Source organism: Zeugodacus cucurbitae, chromosome 3, assembly GCF_028554725.1.
Source record: "Zeugodacus cucurbitae isolate PBARC_wt_2022May chromosome 3, idZeuCucr1.2, whole genome shotgun sequence".
Lineage (NCBI taxonomy): Eukaryota > Metazoa > Arthropoda > Insecta > Diptera > Tephritidae > Zeugodacus > Zeugodacus cucurbitae.
This window is the reverse complement of record NC_071668.1, coordinates 29,532,950-29,552,974: the sequence shown is the minus strand read 5'-3', so window position 1 is coordinate 29,552,974 and position 20,025 is coordinate 29,532,950. Positions and strand designations below refer to the sequence as shown.

The window sequence follows — 20,025 nt, the reverse complement described above, 5'->3', positions numbered from 1 at the left end:
TTGCAAATCAATTCGATACATCGAAAGGGACTCTAGTGCCGGCGATTTCTTTTAAGCAACCGTTCTGTTGAGATGTGAGAACTGAGGGCCAGATGTGGAGAATACAAATTGGTACAAACTTCTCAAGACTGATATATTTATTGCCTATTAATTGTATATTGATTTCTTAATCAATATATAAATGAATTTTCTGAGAAATAAGTTCGAATTAGCACCAACCATCGACTATTTAGCGGACAATAACTGTACTATTATGTATAAAAATGTGTGAAAATCACAGTTTGAAAAGTTTGTGAAAACTTACTATTTCATTAATCTCTTCAAAGTCTTACTTTGTACAGACTAACTCAAGCTTTGAGATATTACAAGGAGACTTAGTTGGAACCACACCTATATTTAATATACAGTGGAACTTCTCTAACTCGAATCACCATTATTCAAAAATTGTTCGAGTTAGAGAGACTTCGAGTTATAAAATTTTCATTAAAACATAAAAATTTTCAAAAATATGTAAAATATAAATAAATCGAATAAAGTTATATGTATACGAGTATATAGCTCATTTACAAGAATAGTGTCACAAATCAAAAAAGTCGATTTTTCATGAGAACTGTTTAAAGTTTTCAATTGTCTCTTATTCAGAGAAAACTAGTGGCTTGTAGTATATTGAATAAAATGATGAGCATAAGTGGACTAAAAAAGTGTGTACTGAAGCTTGGCCGTAGGCATTAACGTAACCCCTTTGAAATTATGTCGTTATTTGTGAAAAATGTTAATCAATTTCGCTGTCATAAGTTAAATGTGTCTTTATTTCTGAAAAGCAACATAAAAAATTTAATTTCCAGTTCATAAATATCGTTCTAACACAAAAAAAAAAAAACAAAAAAACCTGAAAAAAACCAAATTCAAAATATGTCGTTATTTTGTAAAAAAATATAACTAAATCTGGAACAACTGAGATGTGTCGGTTTCGTGTTTTTGAGTTATGACACTATTCATGTAAATGAGCTATGTTAAAATATGTAGCTCATGTAGCCAAAACAACAAAATGGCGAAAACCGAAAACACATAAAGTACTATAACTAAACCATAAACAAAGCTATGAAATCAACACAATTTAAATGGATGTGGCTCCACCCACTTTTGGGTCAAAAAACATATCTCCGAAACTACTCGTCCAATTTCAATGAAATTCGATTTGTAATATTTTTCTTACATCCCAATGATATGTTGTGAAAATAGGCGAAATCGGTTCACTACCACGCCTACTTACTATATACCAGAACTTCCATGTCGATCTGAATCGTTTACTTTACTATATATAAAAAGTATGCACTAATGAACATATCGGAACAGAACTTTGCATAAATACTACATTTATAGTGTGGCATCGCAATTCTAAAAATCATAGAAATCGGACCATAAGTTTTCAAGGAGCCATATATCGTACCTGAGGACCTCAATGCTTCTAATATTTTTTATCGAAAATATAGGTAAGTCGCTCAGATATTTTGAGAAATTCAGAGGGAATAACTTTCTTTTGATAATATGTCTCAGTGCCAAAAATGGGTGAAATCGGGTCATAACTTCACCTAACTCCCATATACCTAATATTAGGGTTTCCAACTTTCAATGGACTTTATACCATATATGTGAACAAAATGCGAGTCATATTACTAAATTGCGAGAGTATAAAATGTTCGGTTACACCCGAACTTAGCCCTTCCTTATTTGTTAGATTTTGTAATTGTATAATGTATTTCGAAAAGTTTGATTTGTGGAAGGAAATTTGTATAAAATTCGAGTTAGGGAAGTTTGAGCTATGGAAGAATATTTGTATGAAATTTGACTTCTATTGCCCATTAAAAAGTTCGAGTTAAGGAGATCTTCGTGTTATAGAAGTTCCACTGTATATAACGGTACTTATTACAATAGCAGAAAAACAGAGAATATTTCGGAAGATTAGTTTTTCGTAGACTAAACTGCACATCTAGCTCCTTCGTAGGTTACCCATGCGGGCTTTGCATATCTAAAGAGGAACTTAAGTATAGCTGACTTCTTGTAATTTTGTTTTTGTAAATACACAAAGTGCATTAAAAATCATGAACTTGCATTATTCATTTCAATAAAATAGTTTTAGAACTACTAAATATGCGAATGGTGAAAACATCCAGAAAAACAATATTTCTAAACTTAACTTATTACTAGGGTAGGTCGATAAGTTATTGAATTTTGAAATTGAAAGAATATATCGTTGAAAGGCGTTTGCTGCATATAAATCTTGTTTTGATAGAGTCTGTCTTAATAGAGCTACATTCCACCTTAATTGTAAACGTGGTACCAATTATTAACTATATTTCTGAATATTTGTTGATAATTAGTGATAAAAAGTTGAGACATATATCAAGCCTGTTCGACAACAGGAATTTTATTCCCAGACTTTTCTGTGGTTGCATTATCAAGCAACCCTCGTATGTTTGGAAAACGTCATTGCTATTTGCGTGCAAATACTCAATTTGGTCTCAATTTATTAAGTAGCCATGAAATATTGCTCTCCCAAGGGAATATATGTATTTTTAATTCCACACACATATTTACATACAATACATTCATACGTATGTACTTAGTGAGGAATCAAATTAATATTGTGAGCATTTAGTAGCCTAAGGAATTCATAGAGTTTTAGTTTCGTTGGCAACACCCCATTTGTTATTTGCCGATGTAACATATATGCAACAGTGGAAAAACAACTTATGTACGTATGAATACACTAAAATATATACGAAAATATAAACATAACTGAGTGAGTATTGTTGTCATACGCTTTTTAATTTCCTAGAAACGACAAATGAACGTATTCAAATCACAACAAAAGCTTGAATAAAACCGACTCTGGCAAAAATAGAGTAGAAATGAAGATGATAGAAGATAGTTGGATGTAGCACAAAAAACAAATAGAACAAGTGATTTTTGACAAAGTTGTAATGAATTAAAATGTCACGCAACCCCTATTTATGGGACACATCTGGCAACTCTGCCGAGGATTGGTGCATATTTGAGATTTTATGTGAAGATGTGAAAGTGACAAGTGACAACAAGGTGAGTTCGAATCGAAGCGAAAGCATTGCAGTGAAAACAAGCAAAGTACTCAAATTAACTGTACTTAAGGTGTACTGATTCGAAAAAATGTAAAAGCTAACAATTATATATGTATTGTACAAATAGAACCTATAGTGAATTAAGAATCTCATGATTCAAAAGATTCAAAAAATTTTAATTTAGAATCTATATGAAGAATAGTAAACAAATATTTTCACCTCATCCATAAAACCCGTTTTTGAAATGTTGATTGCAACACTCGATAGCAAGGCCGGTTTTAGATGCAAGGACGTCCAGGCCCTTTGACAATAGTTATTGGTATCTTTGTTTTGTTTTGGGATGATTAATGTAATGAAATGGTAGTTCAAATTTAATTTGTTTCCAATACGTTTTAATAAGCTTCAATAAAACTAAAACTTCGTTGTACAACAATACTGAAAGGAATGTTATGTCATGGGTATAACCTATCTGCCTGTAATGATGATAAGTTAATATGTGGTAGATACTACAGGGAAGGCGGAGAAGGAGTTTGGACAAACAAGTTTGGGACCTTTAAAAGAAATAATATTTCCATCAACCTTTAAAAATTGTCGCACTCCGGCGACCGTCCCGCTTGCACTGCCCTAAAGCCGACCCAGTAGAAATTAACAAAGCACATTGTGAAAGCAAATTAGGAGTGGATTAAGTGGATAATTTTAATTTTATATATTTTAATAACTCACTCTGCTAAGTGATATATTTTTACTTAACTCAATTCAAATATCTGAAAAATTGAAAGATCTATTTATCCTCAAATCAACAGAAGTAACTGAAATCATTCTAATCGGTATATGCAGCATAAACGATTACATATGCCACTTATTTTACATATAAATTTTCGAGTAGAACCAGACTACATTTAATGTAAAAAATAAAATAAATTTTATCGAAGAGTTAGGAACGCGTTGACAAATACATATTCAAAGCCGATTAGTCGCTTATCGACTTCACGTAAGCAATGGAGCGAACTTTACTCAATTTATGCGCTCATCGACAAAGTTTTCAATGTTTGTGGTAACATGGCTAAGGTTAAGCATAACTTCAACGCAAACTCATACATACATACAACCAAACACTGATTACAGTGAAGCAAAGCCAAAGCAAATTTTAGTGAATTTTTGAATGCCTGAACTAGAACGTTTGTGATGAGATTGTTCGTAGTATCAACGCCAGCGTTGACAATGTGCCTCACGACACTGTTGCCGTGCTCAATCGATGTTCAACGAGTTTCCGTTTCCGAAGCGTTGCCAAGCTCGCACATAAATAGTTAGAAGACTGCACCAACACACACACACACGCGCTGGCGACGTCAAATTTAGCACATTTTATGCTTTCCGTTTTTTTTGTTACTGTTGTTGCTGTGGTAGGCCCGCTTCTGCCATATTTCATTTTTCCTGGCTGTTTGTGTGCCGTCATGTGAATGACCTAAATAACAACAACAAATCAGAGTAATAAAATTTTCAACTAACAACAAATTATCATAGCGTTGCCATTGCGCCCATTTTTTCCACCTTGCCACACCGCCCTCCCCGCCACCCCGCCTCTTCCATAGGCTAAAGAAGTTCTACCCTTTATTCACCTTCGTTTGGGGCTAACTGCAGCCGTGACTGTTGAACGCCTTGTGTTATGTTGTAGTAAATTCCATAAGTGCGATTTCTATTGCCACCAACAACCAAACCATCATCACCGTCGGTATGTAATTGTTATGTTGCTGTCTACATTTGCCCATTTACCGTTACGACTTTCGCTGCAGACACCAGGCTTGACGCATCTTCAGTCTAATTTTCGAAGTACTTACTAATCGAAAACGCTGAATTTATTTAGTCGAACGCGATTTGTTCGAACGCGTGGACGTTCTGAGTATCTTCGTCTTCCGTTTTCAAACTATTAAAGATAGTGTTTGAGATAAATATGTCGAGTGAGAAAAAGCACCAACATTTACACCATCATCATCATCTGAGCGCGGTGCACCATGAACACCTGGAGCGAGTGTCACCGCATCATCACCATTTGGTAATCAAGAAACCTTCAAGTTCTCGACAATAAAATAACACATTAGTTGCTTTGCGAACCGTTATATTAAAGCTCTGAACAGTGAAATCTTGATATAATTGAAAAGTGAAATTTAATAAATTCATAAATTAATATTTTTATACTCTCGCAACAAATGTTGCTAAAGATAGTATTATAGTTTTGTTCACATAACGGTTGTTTGTAACACCCAAAACTAAACGAGTTAGGTATAGGGTTATATATACCAAAGTGATCAGGGTGAAGAGTGGAGTTCAAATCCAAATGAAAAAGTGAAATTTAATAAATTCATAAATTAATATTTTTATACTCTCGCAACAAATGTTGCTAAAGATAGTATTATAGTTTTGTTCACATAACGGTTGTTTGTAACACCCAAAACTAAACGAGTTAGGTATAGGGTTATATATACCAAAGTGATCAGGGTGAAGAGTGGAGTTCAAATCCAAATGTCTGTCTGTGTGTCCGTCCGTCTGTGCAAGCTGTAACTTGAGCTAAAATTAAGATATCTTGATGAAACTTGGCACACTTATTTCTTGGCACCATAGGAAGGTTGCTTTCGGAATCAGAATACTGCCACGCCCACAAAATGGCGAAAACCGAAAACACATAAAGTGCCATAACTAAGCCATAAATAAAGCTATGGAAATAAAATTTGGTATGAAGGATCGTACTATGAAGGGACATATTTGGATGTATTTTTTTTGGGAAAGTGGGCGTGGCCCCGCCCCCTACTAAGTTTTTTATACATATCTCGCAAACCAATTGAGCTATATAAACCAAACTTTCTGCAGTCGTTTTTTTTAGTCACTTCCCAATAAAGTCCAAAAATGAAAGAAATCGGATCATAACCACGCCCACCTCCCATACAAAAGTTAGGTAGAAAATTACTAAAAGTGGATTAACTCACTAACGAATAACGTCAGAAACACTAAATTTCACATAAGAAATGGCAGATGGAAGCTGCACTCAGATTTTTTTACAAAATGGAAAATGGGCGTGGCGTCGCCTACTTATGGGTCAAAAACCATATCTCAGGAACTACTCGACCGATTTCAATGAAACTTGGTTTGTAAAAGTTTCCTCACATCCCAATGATATATTGTGAAAATAGGCCAAATCGCTTCACAACCACGCCTACTATATAGGAAGAACTTTGAAGACAATCTGAATCGTTTACTTTACAATATATAAAGTAAGTACTAGTGAAGATATCGGTGCAGAACTTTGCACAAATACTATGTTAATAGTGTGGCAGCCCCATTCTAAAAATCGCCGAAAGCGGACCATAGGTTTTTAAGGCCCCATATATCGAACACGATTACCTCGGTGCTTCTAACCTAATATTATGGTTTCCAACTTTCAATGGACTTTATACAATATATATGACGAATATGTGGGTCAAATTGTGTATTATATAATATAAATAAAGTTAAATAAATAAATTGCGAGAGTATAAAATGTTCGGTTACACCCGAACTTAGCCCTTCCTTACTTGTTTTTTATTAATTCATCGGTCTTAATTAATATACATATCATACTCATAGCAAATATTAAAAGAAATGTGTTAACAAAATCAAACAATCTGAGAGGCAACTTTTTTCTATTGGCTTGTTATAAGCTATCATATTAGGCGTGTTTTATTTGACCAGCAGATCAACCTATTAGCTTATTTTGTATGGAAGGCTTAGCCAACATAATTATGATGGCTTGTCATAAGCTATCATAGCTTGTATATTGAACTAGAGGCATTGTCAGTTCATCGCTTTCTTTCATTCACAAAAGTTTGGTTTTTTTCCCAAAAAAAGTAGTTGGCAGTTGAGTGGCGAGAAACCACATTTTAACAGATAAAAATGTAAAAAAACAAAAATTTTTAATTCTATTCGATGTGAAATATGGCAAATAAAAACGTTTCCCATATTTTTTTTGCCAACACAATTCATTTTTAAGCGAAAATATGAAATAGTCTAACTGCCTTCCCTAAATAAAAGCGTTGGCGGAACGTTTTTTCCGCTCAGCGTTAACGTCGATGCGCCATCCATATTTGGATGTAATTTTTTTGGGGAAGTCGGCGGGGCGACGCCCACATATAGGTTCTTTGTATATATCTCGCAAACCAATAAAGCTATACAAACCAAACTTTCTGCAGTCGTTTCACTTACTAAAAGTGCGTTAACTCACTCACGAATAACATCAGAAACCCCAAATGCAGAAGAAATGGCAGAAGGAATCTGTACTTAGTTTTTTTACAAAATGAAAAATGGGCGTGGCATCACCCACTTATGGGTCAAAAACCATATGTCAAGAACTGCTCAATTTCAATGGAATTCGGTATATAGCATGCCTTCACTTTAGAATATATATGTATATAACGAACCAATGAAGATAGTGTAATAAAACTTTACACAACTACTGTATGTGATCAGTATCAGAACATAACTTTTGAAAAAAAAAACTTGAAATAGGACTATAACTTTTCGCCAACAACCATAACAGTGCCTTAGGGTAATTTTTCACCGAAAATATCGGTAAATCTCTCAGATATCTTAATTTAATTCGGAGAGAATCTTTTTCTTCGAATAGTGTGTCTCTGTACTTAAAATGGTTAAAATCGGTTCATAACTTCCCCTAGCTCTCATATAGGTTTTTATAGGTTTTTCAAAATACGATGGACTTAATATTGAAATCGGTTCAGGAAATACCTCAGCAAACATATACTATATATGATGATTTTCGTTATTCTATTGGACTTTTTGTCGAATATATGGGTCAAATTGTGTGTTATGTTAATAAAATTATATCAATAAATTGCGAGAGTATAAAATGTTCGGTTGCACCCGAACTTAGCATTTCCTTACATGTTTTGTTAAAATTCACCCTAGAGAGCATTCTTATGAAGTTTGAGTTAAGAGGAAGCAAATCGAAGTCCAACTCATACAATTTCACTACTATTTTTAATGATTGGTGAGACCCAGTATTGATTTGATGATGACCTTGCGCGGTACTCCTTTTGACAGAATTTCGCAAACCCAAATTTTCATAAATGAATTATTTCTTTGACATCTTTAACGTGTAAACTATTTCATATTTATTTTACCATCCATCCAAAGTTAATTTACAATTTTTTTACTAAAGCTTAAGTCCCTCCAAATATTATATCTTATAAAAAAGTTTTCAAAAAACAGCTACTTTACTAATATTATTATTTATACCATGAATATGCGAAAATCGTTATCTGTTAAACGTAAAGATATTAAATATTTTTGGGTCTATTATATATAGGTGTTGGTACATTTCGATAAGTTAAATAAAAATGGAAGAAGAAAATCGTCTGTGTATATGTTTTTATTAACCACAGTAGTATAAACGACTGACTTCCTAAATGAATTTTGCTTTGCATCCGAACAATGTCACACATTCCCAAACTCAATTGAAAAAAGTTTGATAATCTATCATATTCCTAAAGGCAACGATACGCAATAAATGCGCAAAAACGGCAAATAACGCATTGCTGAATATGTTGATGCAATTGTTCAATACAATGGCGACCGGAAAAGAAAGGTTAGAAAATTATAAAATGTTGACTATTTTTACGATATTAAACACGACATTTGGCATCTCATTAATGGTTTCAAATTTTTTGTGTTTTGCTATTTTTCTCCACATTTTTCTGCAGCCAATCGTTTACGCTTTCGTAAGAGTATTCTTGTTATTTACAATGAATTTGATTTTTTCACTTCAATTAAATTGAAAATTTTTTCTAAAAAATGTTTTGCTGTTCCTCAACGTAATATTGTTACAAAGTATTTATTCAAAGTTTAGAACTGGTAACGTTGCAAAGTGTCTAGTTCGTATTTTATTAGATAAGAACTAGAGAAAATAGTTTTGAAAATGATGAAAATGAAAATGCTGTAATGAAAAAAAAATGTAAAGTGATATACAGTGGAACTTCCATAACTCGAATATCTATAACTCGAAGTTCTCTATAACTCGAACTCTTGAAGTGGTAATAGAAGGCAACTTTCATACAAATTTCCTTCCATAATTCGAACTTTTTGATCAGGGTATAACACAATACTTAAAATTTTACTGCCGAGGCAGAATTTTAAAAGAGTCCCTCTATATCGTATTGAGACGACCAAAACTTATGGATTGCATAAATCATGTAACAAAGGCAACAAATGAAATTACAGAATATATGTTTTAACGTATGTACATAAAACTTTTAGCTTAGTAAATAAATTAAACTGTCTATAAATCTATCTTTTACAGCTTTTTGAAAAATTTTACGTTTTAATGAAAATTCTATAACTCGAAGTTTTTTTGTGGATTATGGTGATTCGAGTTAGAGAAGTTCCACTGTAATTAAATCCCAAATTATACTACAAAACATGGGATTGAACAGATGTATACTCGCACAGTAGGGAGAGTCACCTGTAAACTACTAAATATCAATTACGCTCATACCAAACAAAAGTTATATTTAAATCTACTAAATGTGCAAATAACTTTCTAAAGAAAAACTCCAGTACTATGAAACGAAAATTTACAAATAATACAGTAGGCTTATATGTATACAAATTGGTATGAAAATGGTAATTGTGAAATCTCACACCTACTAGGACTGTAGGTACAATTTTTAACTACATCAAAATATGTCTCTATATAATAGGCAAAACAAAGGTCAATGAATATATGGTAAATCTTAGTTTTAAATCTTTTCTAATCAGACTCTAGTTTGTCTGATCGCTATCATACTAAATATTTTAGTCAATAACTCGGTTACAATGCGCAGTGGTTCGATATTTTAAATATATAGTAAAGTGGTCACATCGGACGTCTACCTCCTATAGCTCACATAGCACAGTAATTACTCTTATATGACGATGATACGCAAAAACTGTCAATAAGGACAGACAAATTTGAAGCCTTGCTTCGAAATATTCAAAACAGCTCAGTTGCGCTTTGAAAATGAAAACGTGTTCATACTTTTAAATCTATTTTTAGAAAGTACCATTCGATTTTCTGCATATAAGAAGATTGGACAACTTAGAGGCAAATTGTACACATTTTAACCAACAATTTGGAGATGGATTATTATTAAGTTTTGTGCAAAATATTCATGAAATCAATCCAATCCTTTGTAATGATTATTATTGTGAAGTTTAGCCAACAGAAAATATTTATTCATCTTTGACTGTTGTAAATTGTGAAAGTCCAAATATCCGGAACCAGAATCGATTTCTAAAAATTGTGTGTTCCTGGTGGCCCATTCACTCTAAAATTATTTTTAATATCTTTTTAAATCAGACTTATATTAAAATTAACACATTAAATATATAACTATCTACACATATCAAAATATTTAACTAGCTTGACCCGAACTGCAATAATACCGTTGCGAACATCCCCGAGCACCATCATGGAATTGATGTTGTCACGGCTCTGCGCAGTGAAATGGCGGCTGTATCTTATAAACGTGACCGTCTTGCAAATGATGTAAGTTGACAAGAAAGTAGTTGAAAGTATTATTTTCTACTCATTTTTTATTTATTATTTTCTTAAGCTCGGAGAAACACGCGCTGTGTTGGCCGCACGTGAATCGGAATGTGAGAATTTACGCGCCCAAGCCGCACGTCAGTCGGCTCTTATTAGCAGTCTACAAAATCGGTTGCAAACCGCTGAGAGTCGCGAACAATCGATGCAGACTCGTTGTGACTCCACTATCCACACGATTCAACGAGAGAAACACTCTTCCGATGAACGCAACAAAGAACTGCAATGTAAAATACAGCACCTGGAGAACCACTTGGCAGCGGAGGAACAGCAGAAGGAACAGGCGCGTGCACAACTCAACGATTCGCTACGACGTCTGACCACCTGTCTGGGCGTGGACCTATGTGAGAATGTACATCCCACACCAGAGTGTGTGCTGAATCGCGCCGAGGAGGTAATGATCGAGCTGCAACGTACCAAGGCAAAGGCGAGCTCCACTTGCGATACACTAAGCAGTTGCGAGAACGAGTTAATGAACTTGAAATCGTTGGCGAATATTGAGAAACAGCGATTGAGCGCCCAACTAGAAGGTATCACCAATCATAACCATGGATTGGAGGGACGTTGTCGACAGTACGAGCGTGATCTTCAATTGCAACGCGATCGGTTGACCGAGTCGGAGATAAGTGGTGAGAAATTGAAAGAAGAGTTGCGTGGCTTCGAGTCGCGTTGTCATCGCTTACAAAACAATCTGGATCGCACGCAGAGTGAGCGTTTGCAGTTCCTGCGTTGCCTAGCGAACCAACTGAATGTGCCAGAGCCATGTGAAACCCTGATCAAGGAGAAAGTGCGTGATATGCTGGGAGAAAATCAAACAATGCATGTGGTAAGTCCCAGTCAAATAAAATGGGATTTTATTAAAAAACTTCATTTGCAGCAACTGCATTCTCTCCGCGATCAACTGAATTTGGAACAGTCTAAGTTGAAGGAGACTCAAGAGACTACACAGTGTCGTTTGCGTACGGAGGAAGCGCAAAAATGTGAACTCGAGGAACGTCTAGAGAAGTGTCAAGCTGAGATACATACCCTGCGCAATGATCACTTGGGGCTTTCCGAGTTTTTGCAACGACTTGCACGCGCTCTGAACTGGGCAGAATGTACCTCACCGCCCGCTCTCGGAACAGACACCAACATTTTAGCCGAGTCACTGTTGGAACGTTCCGAACGAATTGCCGCGCATTACGATCACCATGGACATGAACATGACGCAGGACATCGGCATCATCATCACTCACGTCGTGAACATTCACCGGAGAAGGTTAGTTCCTCAATGTCCTTTACGAGTATTTCTAATAGTTTAAATGCGGTATTCATCTCTAGAAAAATGGAAAATGTTATTTTGTTTGAAAAACTAAAAACCCTTTGTGGATTTCGGCTAAAATTTTTTCTCTTGTAGGGCTGCTGCGATCATCATGCACATGTTCATGGCAAATTGAGACGAGAGCGTTCGTGTCACGATATACCATTGAAGGAGAGCAGTAGTATTTACACCTTACAGCGGCGCGTTCGCATATTGCGGGAGCAAGTGCAGCGTCGGGACTTACATTTAGAGCTACTGCGACGTAAATTAGCGATCATTGAAGAAGGCGCCAGGGGAAAGTGCATGCTTCAGGTTATATTAAGCTAAATATAGAAAAGCCACAGCAATAGTATAATGAATTTCATTCGGATTCGTCTTCGCAGGGTGAGCGAGATGAAGCTGTATGCCGTTCCAAGAAAGCCAGCAAACAAATTGACAAACTCACCGCACAGCTGGTGGACGCACGCAGCCAAATAGCTGAGGTCAAAGCACAGCTTGCAGAGGCAGTCGAATACAAGGTAAATTAGATACAAGTTTTATACGTATCCCTTCTTTAAATTGTCTCTTTCTCGACAGATAACTGCACTAGAGCGAGCACGCAAAATCGATGAGCTCACTGGTCAAATTTGCGACCTGGAAGAAGAGAAAACACGTTTGCTGACGCAATTTAATGCTGTTAAGGACCGTCTGAAGGCCACAAGTGAATCTTCACAAAATAGACGTTGTCGCGATGAGGCACTCATCACTGTAAGTAGCTCCCTGACTTTAAAATAGTTTTCTCTCAATGTTCTTTCTATTTCATGGCAGTCTCTTCGCGAAGACATCACACGACTACAAAACCAGCTCTCCGATGCCAATCATCGTCTCTCCCATCTACAATCGTTCCGTACCTCAGTAGCGCGTACGCTTCACCTACGTGACTTGCCGGAATCGGATCTTCTGCTTCGCTTGCAAGCACTCTGCTCAGCTCATCAGGAGTTTACGCTACTCTCCAAACGTTATGAGACTACATCACCAGTTGGTGATCATCCGTGTCCCCGTTTCGATGATCCCATCCCGCCGACACCACATTGTCGTCCGCCCAACGATGTCGAACTGTCTGGTGTTCCTATGTACGAGGAGCACGCGAGATCGTCGCACAAACATTCTCACCATCACTCAACTGCTGAGCATCACCAGCATAAACATCGCAACAAGAGCCGTGGCGGTGCTGGTGGCGGAGTGGGCCGTTGTGCAGATCGCTCTAATGATCGCATCACAGGCTGCCCTGATGGTCGCAACGCAGGTGGCACCATTGCTACAAGCAGCAAACGTATGCATGATAAATGCTTTGATTCTGATGTCCATCGACATCATTGCAGTTCTGGAGACTTTCTGAGTGTCGGATACGATGATCTCGATTTCAAATAAACACTTCTAAGCAATGGAAGTTCGTGCATAATTTTAGACACTACTGCTATTTTTATACTCTTTACTATCTCAGGCGTATTTCAATAAAGTGGGTATTTGAAGAAGATTATGGGAGCTTCTCTGAACAATCGTTTTATAAAAAGTGACACAGCTGGAAGACTGTATACTGCAATCGTGAAGAAATTTTTATTTACAATAACTATAAAGCCTTTTGAAATTTGAAAATATATAATTTAAAAGCTCTGTAATATGAATATGAAACCATAGAGGTTTTGCAAGAGCTATAACTTCTTCTTCTTCTTGACTGGCGTAGACACCGCTTACGCGGTTATAGCCGAGTCCAAAACAGCGCGCCACGCATCTCTCCTTCTGGCAGTTTGGCGCCAATTGGTTATTCCAAGCGAAGCCAGGTCCCTCTCCACCTGGTCCTTCCATCGGAGTGGAGGTCTCCCTCTTCCTCTGCTTCCACCAGCGGGTACTGCATCGAATACTTTCAGAGCTGGAGCACCTTCATCCATTCGAACAACATGTCCTAGCCAGCGTAGCCGCTGTTTTTTTATTCGCTGGACTATGTCTATGTCGTCGAATAACACATACAGCTCATCGTTTCATCGTCTGCGGTATTCGCCGTTGCCAATTCTTAAGGGACCATAAATCTTCCGCAAAACCTTTCTCTCGAAAACTCCTAGTGCCGTCTCATCGGATGTTGACATCGTCCACGCTTCTGCACCGTAAAGTAGGACGGGAATGATGAGAGACTTGTAGAGTTTGGTTTTTGTTCGTCGAGAGAGGACTTTACTTTTCAATTGCCTACTTAGTCCATAGTACCACCTATTGGCAAGAGTGATTCTGCGTTGGATTTCCAGGCTGACATTTGTATTGCTGTTAATGCTGGTTCCCAGGTAGACGAAATTATCTACAACTTCAAAGTTATGACTGTCAACAGTGACGTGGGAGCCAAGACACGAATGCGCTGACTGTTTGTTTGACGACAGGAGATATTTCGTCTTGTCCTCGTTCACCACCAGACCCATACGTTTCGCTTCCTTATCCAGTCTGGAGAAAGCAGAACTAACGGCGCGGGTGTTGTTTCCAATGATATCGATATCATCGGCGTACGCCAGTAGCTGTACACTCTTATCGAAGATTGTACCTTCTCTGTTTAGCTCTGCAGCTCGTATTATTTTCTCCAGCATCAGGTTAAAGAAATCACACGAGAGTGAGTCACCTTGTCTGAAACCTCGTCTGGTATCGAACGGCTCGGAGAGGTCCTCCCCGATCCTGACGGAGCTTTTGGTGTTGCTCAACGTCAGCTTACACAGCCGTATTAGTTTTGCGGGGATACCAAATTCAGACATCGCGGCATAAAGGCAGCTCCTTTTCGTGCTGTCGAAAGCAGCTTTAAAGTCGACAAAGAGATGGTGTGTGTCGATCCTATTTTCACGGGTCTTCTCCAAAATTTGGCGCATGGTGAATATCTGGTCCGTTGTTGATTTTCCAGGTCTAAAGCCACACTGATAAGGTCCAATCAGTTTGTTGACGGTGGGCTTTAGTCTTCCACACAATACGCTCGACAGAACCTTATACGCGATGTTGAGGAGGCTTATCCCACGGTAATTGGCGTAAATTCTGGGGTCTCCCTTTTTGTGTATTGGGCAGAGTACACTGAGATTCCAATCGTCAGGCATGCTTTCTTCCGACCATATTCTGCAAAGAAGCTGATGCAAGCACCTTATCAGCTCTTCGCCGCCGTATTTGAATAGCTCGGCCGGTAATCCATCGGCACCCGCCGCCTTATTGTTCTTCAAGCGGGTAATTGCTATTCGAATTTCTTCACGGTCGGGCAATGGAACATCTGCTCCATCGTCGTCGATTGGGGAATCGGGTTCGCCATCTCCTGTTGTTGTACTTTCACTGCCATTCAGCAGGCTGGAGAAGTGTTCCCTCCACAAACTCAGTATACTCTGGTCATCAATAACTAGATCACCTCAGGGGGTCCTACAGGAGTGCGCTCCGGTCTTGAAACCTTCAGTTAGTCGCCGGATCTTTTCGTAAAATTTTCGAGCATTACCCCTGTCGGCCAGCTTGTCAAGCTCTTCATACTCACGCATTTCGGCCTCTTTCTTGTTTGTCTGCAAATGCGTCTCGCTTCCCTCTTCAGCTCTCGGTATCTTTCCCATCCCGCTCGTGTTGCGGTCGATCGCAACATTGCGAGGTATGCAGTCTGTTTTCTCTCCACTGCGAGACGACAATCCTCATCATACCAGCTGTTTTTTTGACCTTTCCGAAAACCAATGGTTTCGGTTGCAGCTGTACGTAAGGAGTTTGATATGCCGTCCCACATCTCCCTTATACCGAGATGCTGATGAGTGCTCTCAGAGAGCAGGAGTGCAAGTCGAGTAGAAAATCGTTCGGCTGTGGTTGTGATTGCAGCTTCTCGATGTCGAACCTTCCTTGTGTTTGTTGACGTGTACGCTTTTCTACACAGAGGCGGGTGCGTAACTACGCCATAAATAAAGCTATGAAATAAAAATTTGGTTCAGAGGATCACAATATGGAATGCCATATTTGGTTGTAATTTTTTTCAAAAAATAGACGTGGCCGGTTGTGATTGCAGCTTCTCGATGTCGAACCTTCCTTGTGTTTGTTGACGTGTACGCTTTTCTACACAGAGGCGGGTGCGTAACTACGCCATAAATAAAGCTATGAAATAAAAATTTGGTTCAGAGGAAATAGACGTGGCCCCGCCCCCAAATAGGTTTTTTGCATATATCTCGCACATTGCCTAAGCTTTATAAACCAAACTTACTGGACACATTTCCTTTTAGTACTCCATCATTCACTATGAAAATGTTGTTGAAAACTTGCTTTAAATCACTACCCTAAAAATGTTAGAAAAACTAATTTTTTTAGAAGAAAAGCTGACAAAAAATGCACTCACATCGGTAGCAAAAAAGGACTATTAGGCGCCGCACACTTATGCCTTAATAACAATATCTCAGGAACTATTCGACCGAAATTCGGGAATCCCTAATGTATAGCTTGAAAGTGTGTCTCTGCAACAAAATGGTGAAAATCGGGTCATAACTTCCCTGGGTAATATATACCTAATACCTGAGACAGACATGTAGTATATATTGTGGTATGCTACAGAAACCATACATATGTGTGACGCCGATGTCCTGAATTTTGTTTTCCCTCCTACAATATAGTGCTAGAAACCATTGAAATTATGTGGTGTTGTGAAATGTACCATATGTCTGTCTCTAGTATATTATTAGGGGTTTCAAATAACCGGGGTGGACTGTATACCTTATATACCGGTTAATATGTGAAATATCTTAGCAAAATCAAGAGAAATAGCTTGGAGGAGCGAAATCGGTTCAGGAAATATCGCAGACCTCATATACAATGTTTAATGATTTTCGATATTCTAGTGGGCTTTGTGTCGAATATACGGGATTAATTGTGTGTTCTCATAATGAAGTTAAAGAAATAAACTGCGAGAGAATATTCTGTTACACTCGGACTTGACGCTTCCTTTTCTTTTTAAATAGTTTTGTTTCCTTTTCTGTGACGTCGTTAAATTCTGGTTTCCATTCAGCGCTATCTAGCGGCCATTAGACACAATGCAAGTAATTTGTCCGCTAACAATGTTTTGAAGTATTTCTGGCAGATGTCGCACAAACACACTGACGGCGAAAATAGTGTACTTGAAACATTAGAATACATGTATTTATTTATTTAAATTTATTGCTTATGGTTTATAACAATGGGTTTACCTAATGCATTATATTGCAACCAAAGGCATCGGTTTTGACAAAAAACTCTCAATAAAATTAAAATTATTTGTTAACACTTATTTAAAAAAGAAACTACGAATCTATTTACCGTATTTTCTGAGAATTTCTGCAATTTTTCGTTATTGTTGAAAAATTTACAAGAATCCGCAAGAATTTCTCCGCAAAAATTTATTGAAAAAAATTGATTTATTTTAGTGAGAATTTTTATTAATTGAAGTGTATTCTCTTTTACAACTTGTGTGTACGAGGGCTGCTATATATATTTTTGGCCTAGGCAACATTAAGTGTTGCCAGGTGCAATCTGACATTTCCATTGGAAAGTTTGACATTTTTTAGCATAACATCACTCAGAACGTTTTGTCATTAAATCGTGAATTGTTTTATTTACAGGGAATTAAAAAATTCATCTCGGCCAAAAAATGGAATTAACTCGTGAACATTTTCGTGCGATCATTTTTCACAACTTTCGACGTTGATTATCGCGACAAGAGTGCATCGATGAACTAAAATCTTTGTATGGCTATGAAGCACCATCCTATAGCACTGTGAAAAACTGGTACAACGAATTCAATCGTGGCCAATGCTCGCTCAAAGACGAATTCCGTGAAGGTCGTCCAAAAACAGCCGTTGTGCCAGAAAACAACGATGCCGCACGTGAACTGATAATGCAAGACCGTCATGTAACATACCTTCAGATAGGGGCATGCCTATGCATTTCACCCACCAGCATACATTTGATATTGCATGAACACCTGGCCGTAAAAAAGATTTGTTCTCGTTGGATCCCGCACAATTTGACAATCGCTCAAAAAAAGTGCTTCGAAAATTGGTTTGAGCGCATGCAAAAGTGTATAAATCTTGGAGAATATGAAATAATAAATATATAAAATTAATAAATATGGAGAATATTTTGAAAAACAATAAAACCATTTTCGTTGATAAATATTCCTATTTTCATAATTAGGCCAGAAATATATATATAGCAGACCTCGTATAATATGCAGGATTCCAACAAAAGATATAAAGTGTTTGTATTTTTTTTTTGTATTTTTAACGTTTTTTTAAATGTGCTACCAAAGTTATTTAAATACATATTTCTTAAAAATTTATAAATTTCTATCTCAACGAAAAAGAATAAGTTATCGGTATTCTGAGAATTTTCAGAATCAAAACTTGTGAATGTTTCTGTAAAACTACAAAAATTTGCTATTGAAATTTTTACTACAATACATGTAGAACCAATACAGAAACTGCTTAAAAATGTAATTTATTACACTATTTTAAAGTGTCAAAACGTGATATCTTTTATGGCAATATATATATTATTTTCTTACTATTATTTCACCCAAGTCTTTCCACATTTTATTTGATTCATTAATACTTCTGTATATACTACAGCTACATAATATAACATAAATCCAAAGCATCTCTGGCGATTATCACTAACCTGTGATTATAAAATCCACTTAAGTACTCTGGAACAGAACTTTTCTCATGCTACTAAATCGCAGACAATTAAAAGTGAGAATTCGCCAAAAGTATACAGATGTACATACATATGTATGTATTAATAGTACTATGCTGTTCAAGAATTGTATGTTGCCATTTTATGTGTAACACTTCCATATATTATCCAGTTCCATATATTTTTAAGGTATTCCTTATTCTAATATATTATAAGTGTTTGTTTTTAATTAAACTTAGAATCCAAGTTTTGAGTTGTATCGACACACACACACACACTTCATTGAAAGAAATCGAATACAACCCTAATGAATGAATACACTGGATAATCTATGTATGTATTCTTATGTGTACTATCTGCTAAAGTTAGTAAGTATGTATATTTGTAAATATATATATCGCAAGAGTCATGAGTGCATAGTGAATTGATCTCCAGCCCTTTCAGGTGCTATGTTAATGCGTATACATTTCCATGCATTTATACTTTTGTATTCATTTGCAAACTCAGCCGTCTTTATCTCCGTTCATGTAAGGTCTAGCCAAAATCGTACATGGCTTGCTGTTGCATTTAGAAGTTGTTTATTCTACAGGCCCTCCCTCTTCGCTTGATGTTTTCCACAACTCCGAAAGTGCAAAATCTGCAAACCGCAGGCACAAATGCAGCAGCAACTGCTTGCAACCTGCCGGCGTTTTGCGTGGTGCATTGAACTTAAAGCGACCACTGTCAGTGCCACACCAGAAGCCGCAACTCCAGTCGTCGCCCAGCCGTAACTGCAGCAATTGCGGTGATCGTGCCTCATTTTTGTATCCATATGTGTATGTATGCATGTGTGTGTAGGGGTATAAGCAAATTGCTACATGGGACCAGCATGTGATTTCACGTGCGCAGATTTAGAATACTCTTAGAGGGGTCTGAGCTATCGAGGTGAGGCAGTGGAGCAGCTGCGGCCGACTAGTTCAACTTAGTGTGGCAAAAAGACATAAAATCACGCAGACAAGACAGAAATCAAGCAGACAGTCTGCGACAATGAACGCCCGGAAGATGTGGTAATATTCCAGTTCGCAGCCATAAGACTTGGCGGTAGAGATGCGGGGAGTTCTTCAGAACTTGCATGAGTAAATACTGACCAACTATGAGTTAGACTATAAAAATCAGAATTAGAAACGTAAGACAATAATACTTACATACGAAAGAGCATTGATTGGCAACTACTTGTATTATCTTCGAAGAAAGAGAGATTCTATGGCATCCAAATGAATTTTTCTGAGAGTTGCTCAAGATAAGATCGCGGGGGTCTTAAGTACAGTATCATGTGGGTATAA

At 37.1% G+C, this 20,025-nt stretch overlaps 1 protein-coding gene across 2 annotated transcripts; it reads left to right on the top strand.

The window, feature by feature from the left end:
- Positions 1–13,551, top strand: LOC105215341 (coiled-coil domain-containing protein 170). 2 transcript variants are annotated; one of them, XM_054226999.1, is made up of 9 exons: positions 1–2,755; positions 2,840–3,099; positions 10,543–10,668; positions 10,736–11,551; positions 11,603–11,983; positions 12,122–12,337; positions 12,409–12,543; positions 12,602–12,772; positions 12,833–13,551. In XM_054226999.1, the coding sequence occupies exons 2-9, from the start codon at positions 2,995–2,997 to the stop codon at positions 13,433–13,435; spliced, it is 2,553 nt and encodes an 850-aa protein (XP_054082974.1). In that variant the 5' UTR covers positions 1–2,755; positions 2,840–2,994; the 3' UTR covers positions 13,436–13,551. The 2 variants fall into 2 exon arrangements, with proteins under 2 accessions (XP_054082974.1, XP_028898145.2); XM_029042312.2 differs by having other exon boundaries at positions 1–3,099.
- Positions 13,552–20,025: the final 6,474 nt, after the last annotated feature.

Bases quoted from the DNA above. Each gene is read 5' to 3' on its own strand.
- LOC105215341 (XM_054226999.1), top strand. From the start codon at position 2,995: ATGTCACGCAACCCCTATTTATGGGACACATCTGGCAACTCTGCCGAG. The intron at 3,100-10,542 runs GTGAGTTCGAAT...ATATTTAACTAG, and splicing joins AAGTGACAAGTGACAACAAG to CTTGACCCGAACTGCAATAA. The intron at 12,773-12,832 runs GTAAGTAGCTCC...ATTTCATGGCAG, and splicing joins GCGATGAGGCACTCATCACT to TCTCTTCGCGAAGACATCAC.